General features: G+C 41.4%; 1 protein-coding gene across 6 annotated transcripts; it reads left to right on the plus strand.

Annotated features, from left to right (window-relative positions):
- The first annotated feature begins 4,170 nt into the window (after positions 1-4,170).
- Positions 4,171-12,199, plus strand: ISOC2 (isochorismatase domain containing 2). 6 transcript variants are annotated; one of them, XM_081931937.1, is made up of 7 exons: positions 4,282-4,303; positions 5,595-5,717; positions 6,415-6,553; positions 7,699-7,911; positions 10,695-10,765; positions 10,867-10,984; positions 11,818-12,199. In XM_081931937.1, exons 3-7 carry the CDS (start codon positions 6,422-6,424, stop codon positions 11,896-11,898), a joined length of 615 nt encoding a protein of 204 aa, XP_081788063.1. In that variant the 5' UTR covers positions 4,282-4,303; positions 5,595-5,717; positions 6,415-6,421; the 3' UTR covers positions 11,899-12,199. The 6 variants fall into 6 exon arrangements, with proteins under 6 accessions (XP_081788065.1, XP_081788063.1, XP_081788066.1 ...); XM_081931938.1 differs by lacking the exon at positions 4,282-4,303 and adding an exon at positions 4,344-4,362; XM_081931939.1 differs by lacking the exon at positions 5,595-5,717 and having other exon boundaries at positions 4,171-4,303.
- Positions 12,200-14,623: the final 2,424 nt, after the last annotated feature.

Genomic DNA, 14,623 nt, shown 5'->3' on the forward strand with positions numbered 1-14,623 from the left:
CCGGGCATCTGTGTGTATTTTTATTTGGCTTTCGGTTTTATTTGCAAGGTTGCTGTGTAATGTTTGGTTTATTGTGAAATATCATAGTGATGGAATTATAGGATGGAGGTTTTTTTAATTGAAAAATCTGCTTAGTTGTTCCTCTGTTTCAGTTTAGCCACTGGGTATAATCCAATACTGGAATTTTAAATTCCACAATTTCTAACTTCTGTGCTGGCTGGAGAATTCTGGGAGTTGAAGTCCACAAGTCTTAAAGTTGGCCAGGTTGAGAGACACTGCTAGAGGAGCCAATAACTGAACATAAGAGTCTGTCCTTTGATAAATGTATCATCTTCATGAAGGGTTCTGATCTTTGTTCTTTGGAAACTGCCAGAACAGGATTGGGGCCGGCTTCCAAGATTTTATTAAACAAATTCTCCCAGAGAACCACAAGTCTTAAAGTTGCCAAGTTTGAAGACCTCTGGACTAGGAATTCAATGCCAGCAAATCTGGAGGTCCCACATTGGCAAGAGGCTGTGCTGTAAGGCTTTTCCTTAGCCAAGAAACAACTCGTATTATAATCCATGGAGGGTTGCATAAAAGTGCACTTGCTGCAGCCATCAAAGCTCCCTGGAGAGTTATTTCCCAATTGTAATAGTTTTTATTATCAAGGCTGCACCGCTCCATATAAACTTTTCAATGTGGCAGAAGGGAGAAATATTAAATATGCAGGTAGCAATCATTGCAACCATAATCAAATACTAATTAAATTGATTCTTGTTTTTACTGTACACTGTGATTGCCCTATTTTGGACAATGCAGCCTCTGGCATATTTTTGTGGTTCTTATCTACTTATTACTAGCCAGTTACAGGTAGTTACAACAGCACTGAAAAAGGTGACATGAGTGTTTTTCACACAACTGTTACGGCATCCCCATGATCAGGTGATCAAAAGTCAGATGCTTGGCAACTGACTCATATTTATGACAGTTGTATCCTAGCGATCCCTTTTTGCAACTTTCTGACAAGCAAAGTCAATGGGGAAGCCAGATTAGCAATAGCACTTAGATTTATATACCGCTTCACGGTGCTTTATAGACTTCTCTAAGCGATTTACAGAGTCAGCATATTATCCTCAACAATCTGGGTCCTCATTTTACTGACCTCGGAAGGATGGAAGGCTGAGTCAACCTTGAGGCCGTCAGAATCGAACTTCTGACAGTGAACAGTGTGTTAGCCTGTAATCCTGCATTCTAACCACTGCACCACCACAGCTTACAGCCATTTAACAACTGTGTAACTAACTTAACAACTGCAGTGATTCACTTAACAAATGTGGCAAGAAAGATCACAAAATGAGGCAAAAGTCAATTGTTTCACTTAGCAACATAAATTTTGGGACCAATTGTGGTCGTAAATCGAGGATTATCTCTATTATCCACTATGGTAGTTCTTTCCTCCGATATTGGAATTTCTGTTTTTGGAATTTGGCAAACTATGCACAGACCAATCATTTGCCAATGCAGAGCCTTGCAGGTAAAAAGGATTAAATTTGTATTTATTAATTAGATATAGAACCTGACTTTAGTTCAAACGCTCAAGAAGATGATGTAGAAGATGAAGGCAATAAAACTTTCCCTCAAAGCTGTATCCAGAAGTTATATTAGTGGCCTTCCCACTCTGGAGAAGGCAAAAACTAGATTGGTATCACAGACACTGTGGTGAAACTATATATTTGGCATCATTGCCCTGATTATTTAGAATACCGTATATTTTAGTAAAGATCTTACTATACTAATTCACATTCATAAGATTACCATATTTGCACAAAAGGTTGCATGATTTTTAGCACTTTGATTAGGATGATCTTTGCTATTATCCCTTGGGGCCTCCACATCATTTCTGAAAATGTTCAGAGGGCAAAGGATACTTAAAAGACTAAAGTTTACAGAGCCAACATAAAAATCTTAATCTACCAGGCCATGAGACCATTCTGAAGAGGTGTGTCAATCCACATTCTTACTCTTTGAAAACTCTTTAATTCAGTGTACGTAGGCTTTACACTATTGTTTGTTTTGAGATGGCATGCTATTAGGAAAAAAAAAAACTCAGCTAAAATCAAATAGAAACACACAATCTGCACTGGAGGGTATATATAAAGTATAGTAAATTAATGAGTAATAAAGTTATTCAATGCAGACCAGAGGTAGTATTCTGCCAGTTCGCCCCGGTTCGGGCAAACCAGTAGCGGCAGGAGGTTCCGCCCACCCACCCAGACGTCATCATGGCTACTCTACGCATGCACAGAAGCTTTTGCGCATGCTGTGCAGAAGGGCTGCACGCATCCGCTCCCAGTTCCGAACCAGTTGCAAAGATAATAGCATTTCATGCCTGATGCAGGTGTAAAGATCCCTCCAGCATTCTATTCTTAGATTAAAAAAAAACTTTCATGTCTTTAGAAAGGTTCTTGAATAAACATACCGGTTATAGAATAAAAGGATTGTTCTTTTATGGCATGGAACCAACAAATGGTAAAACTAAACAAATAATTTTCTCAGTGGAAGGCCTGATGCTTTTTTTATTGAGGTAGAAATTATATTGACAAGGGTAAGCAGTGAGCTGGCCAAATTTGTGAATGATACTAAATTATTCAGGTTGGTAAAAATTAAAATTGATTGTGAGGCACTCCATGGAGATCTCTTAAACTGGGACAACGATCAAAGGGCAAAGTAGTTTAAGTGTGAAGCATATTTGGAGCAGTCTGTTCTATCAGCACATCACAATGATGGGGACGACCTGCAACCACTGAGGAAAGTTGCTGGAATCGTAACAAATAACAAAAATGTTAACTCAGCGTCTAGCAGCTGTGGAATAAATGCACATTCCATGCTTGAAATGACTAGGAAAGGGAGGGCAAAAATTAGAATGCCCTTATTACAAATCAAATCTATATCTCTGGATCTTAGCATCCGAAAACAGATCTATAGGAAGGTAGGAAGCAGGGTGGAATGGAAAAAACTATCTTCTCCAGAAAATTTGAACATCTGGAAAGGACAACCAGCAGCAAGGTGGGTGGACTTACAGTGGTAGTAGGTACACCACTGGAAGACAAGATTGGGCATGGATCGTCTTGAAGAAAAACTAACTACGCAATCTCTAAGAGTCAGTACTGACTTGATGGCACATAATCATCATCAGAACAATTGGGTCTCACTCCTTAGCTTAGAAGAAGGCAACTGAAGGACACAAAAATATACAAAATCATGTCTGGTGTGGATAAAGTGGCCAGAGGAAATTCTTAACCCACTGAAACTGGGAGATTTAGAATATATGAAATGAACTACTTCACACAACACATAATCAATATATAGGTCAACTGGGATGGCCCATAAAAGGGAATTGTGTGGCTTCAAATGCTATCAGTAGAAGAGCTTGAGAGAGACTTTTGTATGAGGCACTGGTTGCCCTTTGTAAGAAACAAAAGTGCTGGACTAAAATGCCCCTTACTCTGATGCAATAAGGCTCTGCTAATATTCTTAAGAACTCTTACCACTTCCAGCCACTATGATTTTTGTCATTTAGACTTGACTCGTGTTATAAATATTTAGTTCCCTCTTCATTTTATTGAGTTATCTTACAAAGTCTTGGACAAATAAGTAATAACTAGTAATCAGCTTCATTGGAAGGTAATGATATTTAGATATTTTGAACTAAACATATTTATTTATATCCCAGATTTAGTAAATTGGGGACTGCCTGTGTACACTCGCTGGGAATGGGATTTCCACTCAGAAGCTGAGATCAATGTAGCTTAGTCCCAGACAAATGGTACTAGATGAGTGCCACCAACACTAAACCTCAAATGAAGTTTTAACTATGCTCTTTCTGGAATCCCGGGCACCATCAGTTCAAGAACATTTAAATTAACTACTGTATAGCCAGCTTTGTATAATTGTATACCTACCTACCTACCTACCTACCTACCTACCTACCTACCTACCTACCTATCACACATGCGCATTGTACTGCATGTTTCTTCACGTGCGCCGCCCTCCGGCCAACCAGCTCAGTTCAAAAACTAAATTTTTTCTTGACTTCCTGATAAGAAATTTTTTAGTTTTTTTGTTTAGAACGTGGCGTCTCAATACGGATGCGCGTGGAGCCTGAAGGAGCGACGCCATTGGCTGAAGGGAAAGGACATCAAGAGTCAGATCATTGGCGGCCAGAGGCTGTTCTGAAGGCGTGGCTGGAGGGAGGCGTGTGAGAGCTATTCCGCTTCTGATTGGCTAGCAGTTCGCAGTGGCCCCAGAGAGCATTAGAAAGGTGAGTGTTCCGTGGAGAGGTGGGTGAAGCCTTTATGAGGGCCCGAGCAAAGCAGAGTAGTTACGTGGCGCTTAACCGACCTCAGACACTGGAAGGCTCAGGCCCTTTGCGGCAGGCGCTTTGCATTGGTAGCTGTGGGTGGCGGGTTGAAACCTGAACTGACTGCGGACTGCGGAGAGAACTGCCAGCTTCCGTGTTTCTTGTCCCCCCCCCCCATGACAGCCTAATTAAGCACATGGGGGGGGGGAATCCTATTTAAATATGGTAGTTAAAGAAATGCAGGTCGGGTTTCCAGTTCCCAGAAGAAATAAGCAAGTTTGAGTATTAGTTTGGATTTTTAATGATTTTTTATTTTATTTTACTACTTTGTCAAACATGTGCAGGATAGCAGGTATAAGTATGAGCATGGACATGAACAAAAGAAATGAATGCAAATAGATGGGGACAATAGGACAAGGGTCGCTAGGCACGCTGGTGCGCTTATGCACGCCCCCTTTACGGACTTCTTAGGAATGGGGTGTCCACGGTAGACCATTTAAGGTTGAAGCTGTGAGGATGCCATCTGGTTGGTGTCAACACTTAGCAGACACAAAGATAGATTTTTCTCCATCGAGATCTATCTCTATCCTTGGGTTTCATGTCTCCCAGCCCCACTCCCTCAAGTCCTGCTGTGCTGCCCCATGTTGGGTGGAGGAGAAGAAGAAGGGGTATTCCTGGAACTTGGGGTGGAGGTGTATGCCAGGCTACATATTCCCAGCAGGGTCACCCGAAGTGTGAAGATCATCCCAGCCGATCACTAAAGAAGCGATATAGGAAGATGCTGGAAACAGATTATTACTTTAGTGACAACAGCAAAGGCAGCAATTTATACTGCACAGGAAAAGGCAGAGGTTCCTATATTATTACCAAGGCAACTGCACGTATAGAAAACAGTAAATGATTGACAATATAATGGCAGATGATGGCCCTCTCAGGTTGATAGCATTCATTGTGTTCCTGAGGACAAGTTCTTTGTTAAAGCATTCTTAAGGATGGTGGTAGGATTGCATGTGGGATGACACATAAAATAAAAAGAGTTTGATTGTAATTTGTTCAGTCTGACTCTATAGCATCAACACGAAAGTCTGTTAACATTCACTAGCAAAAATATGGAAAACTTCAGAAAATCTCAATGGAGCAATTATGGGACTTGAAGCCCAAATTATGAGATAGTTACATGAGAATCGGTGTGATGGAGCAGCTCAGGTGTTGAACTAGGAGTGAGGAAAACCTAATCGTCCCTTAAGTACAGAAGCTGACCAGTGACTATGAGCCAGGTATTTTCTCACTCAGCTCTAGATTGGAATTTTTTTTTTAAAAAAAATTACCAACCCATATTGGACCAGTGTGGCAGCTTATGATCTATAATTATCAGGTAAGGAGCTGTTAATCCTATACTAGCTTGAGTGAGCTAATAATAATTGTGAAGCTTCCACAAATTACATTGGAGTTGAGCAGTCTAAAAATATTTTTTATTAGATGTATTTGCCACCCATCTCTTTTTAAAGCAACTATGGGAGGCTTACAGCATTAAAAGCATTAAAAACTTAAAGGTAACTATTTCTAAAATGATAGAAATGGAATCACAATCAGGCTGGGAGCTGATCTCACCTCAGGAACTAAGATGTTCCCGAAGGCAGGAGCCACAGTAGAGAAGGCCTTCTCTTAGGCGCTGCCAGCCAAAATTCATTGACTGATGGGGAACACTGCAGGCCTCCTCTCAGCGCAGATGGGGTGGGCCAGTCCCATTGGGATGAGATGGTTCCTCAAGATCCATGCCATGCAGGGCTTTAAAGGCAATAACCCAACACTTTGAATTGCTTGTAAATATATGGTGAATGAATACACATTTGAAATTTATAAATAAATATTTAAAAAACAGTTCAGTTGATTTTGTACAACTACATTTGGATCTTACCCATTATGTATATAACTCTTTTACATATACATAGAGTTTTTGTTGAAGTTACCAAAATAAATTGTAGGGCTTTAAAAGAAGCAAATATATATATATATTACAAAATAGCAAAAAGAAAGTTTCAGGATCTTCTAATATCTCAATCTGGTCTCAGCTTGGAAATGTCCGTGGCACGGCTTGGAAAAGTGGTTCCCAAATCAAGCATCTTGTTCCTGTGTGACATGCAAGAGAAATTCCGCCCCAACATCAGCTACTTTCCTCAGATTGTATCTGTGGCAGCTCGGATGCTGAAGGTAAACACTGGAGGGTAAGGATAAAGAAATTTGGCATGCTCTAAGAGACAGGACAGAGAGAGAGAGAGAGAGAGATGAGGGGATTATTTATTTCACTAAATGGTTTTGATTAGATATCCAATCAAAGTACTGAAGTTCAGGATTCTAAATATGAATTCCATAATTCATTCAGATGTTACAAGGAGGCCATGCTTTAGCTGTTAGGGATGTTACCCAGCAATTTTCCTCCAAGACTGAGTCTAGTCCATAATTTTGAGGTAGATATTGCCCAAATTTTACTGACTCTTGGGAGCTGTTTGCAAGGATGTTTAGCATTTACTGTCTAACGTTGGCAAACCCAGGCATCACAACATGTTGTTTTGCCAAATGTCATGGTAGTGATCAGTTGCCTAAGCAGTTGGTTCTTTGGGTTCCAGAAGACAATGAAACTTCTAGTAAATACAGGGATTTTAAGCTATATTATTAACTCCAGCAAACAGATGTGAAAGCATAACATAAAAAGCATATATACCAAGCAAAATATTACCAAAATTTATTTCAAGGTGTCAGGAGCTCCTTAATAATGACAGCAGAAATGTCGCAAGAGCGGCCAATTTCCATGATACCTAGTGCTAGGTTCCATGCTGAAGCTCCCAATAAACAAAAAAAGGTTTTTAATCAAAGCGTGGCACCATGACTTCTTGGCCCTGCTATGATCAGAAGATTGCAAGACCTGACGTTGACTGGTGGTACATGGCTCTGGGATGGGAATCAAAAGCCTGAGACTTTCACTGTGAGTAGTAGAACTGTAAGATCCAGCAAACAGGAATAAAAAAACAAGCAGGCTAGCTCAAGAAAGAGCTCTAAACCTCTAGGCTTTTTCTTAAGATGAAAGAGAATTCAAAATATGTCATTAAATTCCTCAAAATAACAGTGGTCTTCCTGATTGCCACTACCCATCTTGGGATGCTCCCTCGATCAGAGGGTCTTCATGAAAGACAGGCCTTTAAGAAAAGGTTAAGGTGCCTTGTGCAATTCTTTAGATGGACACAAGGGGTCAGCATAAAACCAGCATCTGAAAAGCTTACCTCTCCAACTAAACAATCTGGGAGTCCAGCTTGTTTTCACCACACCCATCCCCAAGGCTCTGTTCTGTCTCCCCACAGGTTGCTAAAGCTCTTGAAATCTGCACTGTGGTCACTGAGCAATACCCCAAAGGTTTGGGTCCAACAGTACCGGAGCTGGGAGCTGAAGAATTGCCCAAATACGCCAAAACATGCTTCAGCATGCTTATCCCAGAGGTGGAAAAGGATATGGCATCTGTTCCCAACTTGAAATCTATACTTCTCTGTGGGATCGAGACACAGGCTTGCATCATGGTATGAGATCAGGAACCTGGATTTTGGGGATAGGGCAAAAGAGCTGATGCCAGGGTAGACAGGCTGGCGATGCAGCTATTATCAGTGTACCAATAGAAGAGAATATTGATAGCTCACGGTTGAAATGTGGGGTTCTTGATGCTTTCTGAGCTTGGTTTCATCAATGTTCAGCAGAAAGCTAATAAACTCAATGTCAAGGTTCCAAATAGCATCCAAAATTAAATCAGAGTCCAAGGCAGAACTATCCTTAAACTTCCAATTTAATAAGAGAGACATGTCGGCACATCTGGGAAAACCCAAATCTGAAAGCTTCCCGGTTTTCCCCACCCAGTTGAAAGTTCAATATCTTGCCCCCACACCCACAAGTTCATCACATGGTCCAATCTTCCACTACCTTGCTGGCAGTTCCACCCATCCAGTTCCGTTTAGACGCAGAGCTACAAAGACAAAGCATGACCTTGGCTTTCTAGAAATAATTTTTGTTATGGCTACATCCCAGCTAACCCCGCATAATAACAAGATAAAGCATCAAGCTGTAAACTCTGCCCCAGGGCAGAGCTTAGAGTGCAACTTGGTTTTAATCGTTGTGCCCCACCTCCTGTGGACCCAGCTGCAAAGCCCTATTGTACAGTTAGAAGGAAGAGAGGTTCGTATCTCAATCACCTTGTATTCCTGGAGGAAAAAGTGGGTTAGAGGCTTAACAGACAAATAAATGGAAGGTCCATAGAGATCAGGATTATCAGCCTTGTTCAAATAAGCCAGTAGTTTTTTTTTTTAATAGAACACAGTTTACTGAATTAATTATCGCCGCTGGATTCACTAGAGGAGTAAACTGTAAACCATGCTTATAAGCTATCCTATCTGGGTTCATACAATGTACAGGTAGTCCTCAACTTACAATCATTCATTTAATGACCATTCAAAATTACAACAGTGCCGAAAAAAGTGACTTGTGACTGGTCCTTGCACTTTTAACCATTGCGGTGTCTTTGGGTGCTTGGAAACAGCATGTACTTATGACAGTTCCAGTGTCCCAGGGTCATGGGATTACCATTTTTTTGAACTTCTCAGCCAGCTTCTGACTAACAAAAGTCAACGAGGGAAGCCAGATTCACTTAATAACTGCAGTGATTTGCTTAACAACCGTGGCAAAATGTTGTGAAATTGAGCATAACTCATTTAATGACTTACTCAGTGATGAAAGTGCCAGCCCAAATTGCAGTCATAGTGTATTGTAGACAAACCAACAGATCTAGGACTTACCTAGTGTAGACAAACCAACAGAAGAGATTCTACATAGCTCAGGGATGTGCTGTTAGTTTCTTGGTATTCTTTGAGCCTGATTGTTTCTTTGCATAGGTTTCGTTGCTTTAAAAATAAGCCATATTTTGGTCTAATGTGTTGAACATACTCAGCCACGTCATATGACTTCTTTGGTTTTGACTATGCGTGTTGTGTGAATCTAGCCACCTACCGTATAATTTATTCAACTATGGCAGGGGTGTCCAAACTTGGCAACTTTAAGACTTGTGGACTTTAACTCCCAGAATTCTGGGAGTTAATTCTGGGAGTTGAAGTCCACAAGTCTTAAAGTTGCCAAGTTTGGACACCCCTGAACTATGGCTAAGTAAGCTGCGCTTGCCAGTGTTGTTTGCAACCGGCATTTACGTGCCAACCTGAATTTTTAATCGATGTAGCTGGTCTGGTAAATATAGGTAGTCCTTGACTGGAAACAGCTCATTTAGTGACTGTTCAAAGTTACAACAGTCCTGAAAAAAGTGACTTACGACCCTTTTTCATAGTTATAAATGTTGTAGCATTCCCCATGGCCACGGAATCAAAATTCAGATGCTTGGTACCTGGTTCATGTTTATGACCATTACTGGGTGTCCTAGGGTCATGTGACCATCTTTTTGCAACCTCCTGACAAGCAAAGTCAACGGGGAAGTCAGATTCACTTAACAACTGCATTGCTAACTTATCAACTGCAGTGATTCAGTTAACAACTGTTGCAAAAAAGGTGGTAAATGGGGCAAAACTCACTCAATATGTCAGTTAACAGAATTTTTGGGCTCAATTGTGTAATTTCAAATCCTGGGGAACCTGGGAGAGGGGGTAAAACAAAGCACTTCAAATTTTTTTCCCTCAAGCTAAGGCGGCCAAATAATGTACAGGTAGTCCTCGACTTACAACTATTAGTTTAGCAACCATTCGCAGTTACAACAAATACTGAGAAAAGTGATTTATTATAGATGGTCCTTGACCCTTCCCAGCCAGCTTCTGATAAGCGAAGTCAGTGGGGGAAACCAGAGTGTTCCTTAACGATCATGTGATTCACTTAACAACTGCAAAAGTAAAATTGGGTAAAACTCAAGTGAACAATTGTCTCACTTAGCCATGGAAATTCTGGTCTGAATTGTAGAATTGTAAGTCGAGGACTACCTATAGAGCTTAGAAATAGGCACGAAGCTAATCTGTGCCTATGAATTAAAGGAGAAGCAGCCCGGCTTCTTTATATGCAGCAAGCCAGCTTATCACCAGTGGGTGTATTCATGGTGGGAATGAAGACCCAACATCTCCACAATGCATAATTAGTACCAAATACCCCAGAATTTCTTAGCCAGGAGGGCCTGCTGACTGGGCAACTGTGGGAGATGGTTGAAGAACTGAAAGAGTTGCAAAACCCTGGGAGTGGCAGAGTTCTTAAGAGTGCCACCACAGGAATTATTGCTCTCTCGTAGAAACTGAAGGGAGTTCCTTTTGATTATTTTTTTTGGATCCAGAGCACTGCCTTGGATGCCATGGAGCGAGGTCTGGATGTTCACGTCGTGGTGGATGCTTGTTCTTCTCGCAGGTGATCAGTGGGATGGATGGGGAGAAGAGTCAAACATCACCCCTTCCGTTTTCCTCATGTCTTTCATTGGGTTTACTTTTCTTTCTGTCTCCCGTTCTTAGCCAGGTGGACAGGATCATAGCTCTGTCCAGACTGCGCCAGAGCGGGGCCTTCCTAACCACCAGCGAGGGACTTATCCTGCAGCTTGTCCAGGATGCGGCCCACCCGCGTTTCCGAGAGGTAATTCTCTAATTTTCTTTGCATGCATCCAAGCTGCTGGCTTCAGTCACCTGCTTCAGTTGGCCATGCCTCTCTATAAATGGTGAAGCAGTAAGATTTAATCAGCTCAATGTGAAGCAGTCCCACTGATACCAGGAGCAGCCATCTTTGGTGGTATCTCAACCACCTTTACAGAAGTAAGCAGGCTAGGCCTGTTTCTTTCTTTTTTTTTCTTTTTCATGGGGTAATAAAACTACAAAACCCATAGTTGCTTGGTCAAGATCAGCAATATCATAAGTAGGTGATGGGAGGAGAACGTATCCTTCTTGTACATTATTCTATTGTGTCTTATCTCCTCATGTACTCAGTTGCATAGGGGAGAAGAATGCTGTAACTAATTACCAGAATTCCTAGAGAAGCCTGTTGTGGGGCCACTCTAGGCTCTTGTCTCTATCTAACTGTAAAGCAATTTGGTTGACCAAATGAGGCCAGCTGATCAAAGCAATGTGAACAAACCAGTTTTGTGTCTCCGCCCAAGGGAATGTGGTCTGGCAGAGTTAAACCAACCTTTGCCTGGGAGCACATTTTTGGAGAAAATAAGAACTACACTCACCTTTCAATAGAGTATTAGGCCACTCTCTAGAAACTGGATAGCACTAGGACTGAAACTATCAGACTTATTTTAAATGTAAAAGTATATTCCTTCAGTCACAACGGACGTTACAGTTTGGTGAGAACTTCTGCCAGGGTTCTGAGGAAATCCATGTTCGGGGGTCTGCTGGCTTGAAAGAAAGCAAGTCAGATAACTTCCGGATGATTCTCCAGCTGTTCTCTCTCCCCCTTTTCTTTTTCAGATTCAGAAATTGATTATGGATCCTGCCCCTGACAGTGGCCTTCTGCCCCTCATAAAAGGGCCAAATCCCCTTTTCAGTTAGCCCAGCTGCTTCAAGATTGATCTTTTTCTAAAGCATTTCCTCTGATGTCCTTGTCCTTCTCAATGGGAAGCAATGAAATCATGATTCTTCAAGTTGACTTTAAAGAGGAAGATGATGAACTATAAACCTAACTGAGAAGCTGCATCAAAACTGTGATCTTTCTGTAGTTATGCAATGAGATGATTGAAAGGTGGCTGGTAATATTTTGACCTGGCCTTTTTCGATTAAGAAACATCAATTCTGCCTCCTTAGCTCATGATGTGAATCTTGGCAATGTGTACAAATATATATTTAATTTGCACATTTTATTGTGACAGTTCTCTTAATAATATCTGGAATTGTTTTATGTCTATGGAGATTCTCAGTCATCCAGATCATGGTTGTCCCAAGATACTTTTTCAAAAGGCAACTGGGCTATGTTTTTCCTTGAAGTTTTTTCACTTCTCATCCCAGAAGCTTCTTCAGTTCTGACTGCTGAACAATCTTCTTGGATGAGAAGCGAAACGTCTTCAAGTAAAAACAGCCCAGTTGCCTTTTGAAAAAGCACCTTTGCATTTTACACTTTAGTGCAGATTTAGGGAACAAGCAGGAAAGTAAGCAGGTGATGGATGCACGATGGATACATGATGCTTTTTGGAATAAACTACAGCTTTGGAGTGGTTTTTGTTAACTGCATTTAATGTAGTTCACACAACATGTAATCTAAGCATTGTGACTCGAGTCTGGTGTATGAATCCAGTTTATTTCTATGGACAGAAAGACAAGTACAGTTCATCTAGTTACCAAAGTTTACAACGGCCCTGAAAAAAGTAACATATGACCATTTTAACTTATGACCAATGCAACATCCCCATGGTTATGTGATCAAAATCCAGATGCTTGGCAACTGGCTCATAAATATGACAGTTGCAATGTCCCTGGGTCTCGTGATCACCTTTTGCAAACTTCTGACAAGCAAAGTCAATAGGGAAATCAGATTCACTTAATAACAGTTTCACTAACAACTGCAATGATTCATTTAACAACTGTGGCAAGAAAGGTCATAAAATGGGGCAAAATTAACTAAAATGTCTCAGTAACATAAATTTTGGGCTCAATTGTGGTCATAAGTCTACCGGTAGCTGTGCACAGGAAAGCAGAATTTGTACAGGTAATCACACAATCTGAAAAAAATCTTCCCTTTTCCTACTTCCATAACATTTGGGTCTACTCAAAAACACATCCTCATAATTTCATGTGAGCCCTATGTTTCATGCCCTGGTCAACACAGTGAAATGTGTATTTTGAGACCCTAACAATCGCCAAATGTTCAATAAGCTCCAGCTGAATCTTTTTTTTTTTAAAGCTTACTAACTTCAGGTGCAGAAATTAATAAATTACGAAGTTTCCCTTCATTTCCTGACAAATTTCAACTGTTGATTTCTGGAAACCAAAAGCATAACATTAATGGCTGCTTTCAATTGTGAAATAAAAGGGGTGATTGTTTCACTCTCCAGGCTCACATTTTGACTCTAGTCTAAAACAACATTTCTCAACCTTAGCAACTTTTAAGATGTGTGGACTTCAAGGGTAGAACAAGAAGCAATGGGTGGAAACTAATCAAGGAGAGAAGCAACTTAGAACTGAGGAGAAATTTCCTGACAGCTAGAACAATTAATCAGTGGAACAGCTTGCCTCCAGAAGTTGTGAATGCCCCAACACTGGAAGTCTTTAAGAAGATGTTGGATAGCTATTTGTCTGAAACGGTATAGGGTTTCCTGCCTAGGCAGGGGGTTGGACTAGAAGACCTCCAAGGGCCCTTCCAACTCTACTATTGTATTGTATTGTAATTCTTCTCTGGCTGGAGAATTCTGGGAGTTAAAAGTCTTAAAGTTGCCAAGTTTGAAGATCTCTGACTTAGACGTTTCGCTTCTCATCCAGAAAGCTTCTTCAGCTCTGACAGGATAGTAGGAACAGAAGGATTTATACTCCTTGCAGACAAGAATCTGCAAGGAATACAAATCCTTCCATTCCCCACCATCCTGCCAGAGCTGAAGAAGCTTCTTGGATGAGAAGCGAAATGTCTTCAAAGAAAAACTAGATAGTCCAGTTGCCTCTTGCAAAAGCACCTTTGGGACATTGCCATGGGAAAAGCACATTATTCCGACAGGAAAGGCTTCCAAGAAATCTATGCGTCCATCATTCCATGGTGAGCAGGAAAAGAAATAATGTTTGCTTCTGTCCCTTCTTGTTGAGACTGCTTTAACTGACAGCTTCAGAGCAACTCTGTGCACCTCTAGAGGATGCCAGAAAGTTAGTTTTCTGAATATGGTGCATTGCTACCCTTCAGGCAGTTGGGTAGTATTTGAAGACAAATCCAACCTCAAGGATATTTTTTAAAGTCATATCCACTCCAGATTTCATCTGTTGATCCCCTCTTCATCCTCGCCCCCCCCCCCCCATTACTTTCCAGTGACTACTGCCCCTTTAAGACCCAGGCTTCCCTTTCTGCTCACCATCACAACACCAGCGACACGTGCCTCCCCGCGTGCTTCCAGCACCGAACTGTCGCCTTTCCCCCCCTGCCGCTTCCTATTGGTCAAAACTGGGTCAGGCTCCTCCCACCGTCTCCCCTCCCATTGGTCAAATCTAGGTCAGAGCCCCACCTGCCCCATGGCAGACGCACATGACAGAAGAAGCAGCGGGGGGAGCGGTGTTTGCAAAATCTCACGCTCTCGGGCGGCTG

Source organism: Natrix helvetica, assembly GCF_964273705.1.
Source record: "Natrix helvetica genome assembly, chromosome: Z".
Classification (NCBI taxonomy): domain Eukaryota; kingdom Metazoa; phylum Chordata; class Lepidosauria; order Squamata; family Natricidae; genus Natrix; species Natrix helvetica.

Bases quoted from the DNA above. Each gene is read 5' to 3' on its own strand.
- ISOC2 (XM_081931939.1), top strand. From the start codon at position 6,422: ATGTCCGTGGCACGGCTTGGAAAAGTGGTTCCCAAATCAAGCATCTTG. The intron at 6,554-7,698 runs GTAAACACTGGA...GTCTCCCCACAG, and splicing joins TGGCAGCTCGGATGCTGAAG to GTTGCTAAAGCTCTTGAAAT. The intron at 10,766-10,866 runs GTGATCAGTGGG...TCCCGTTCTTAG, and splicing joins GATGCTTGTTCTTCTCGCAG to CCAGGTGGACAGGATCATAG.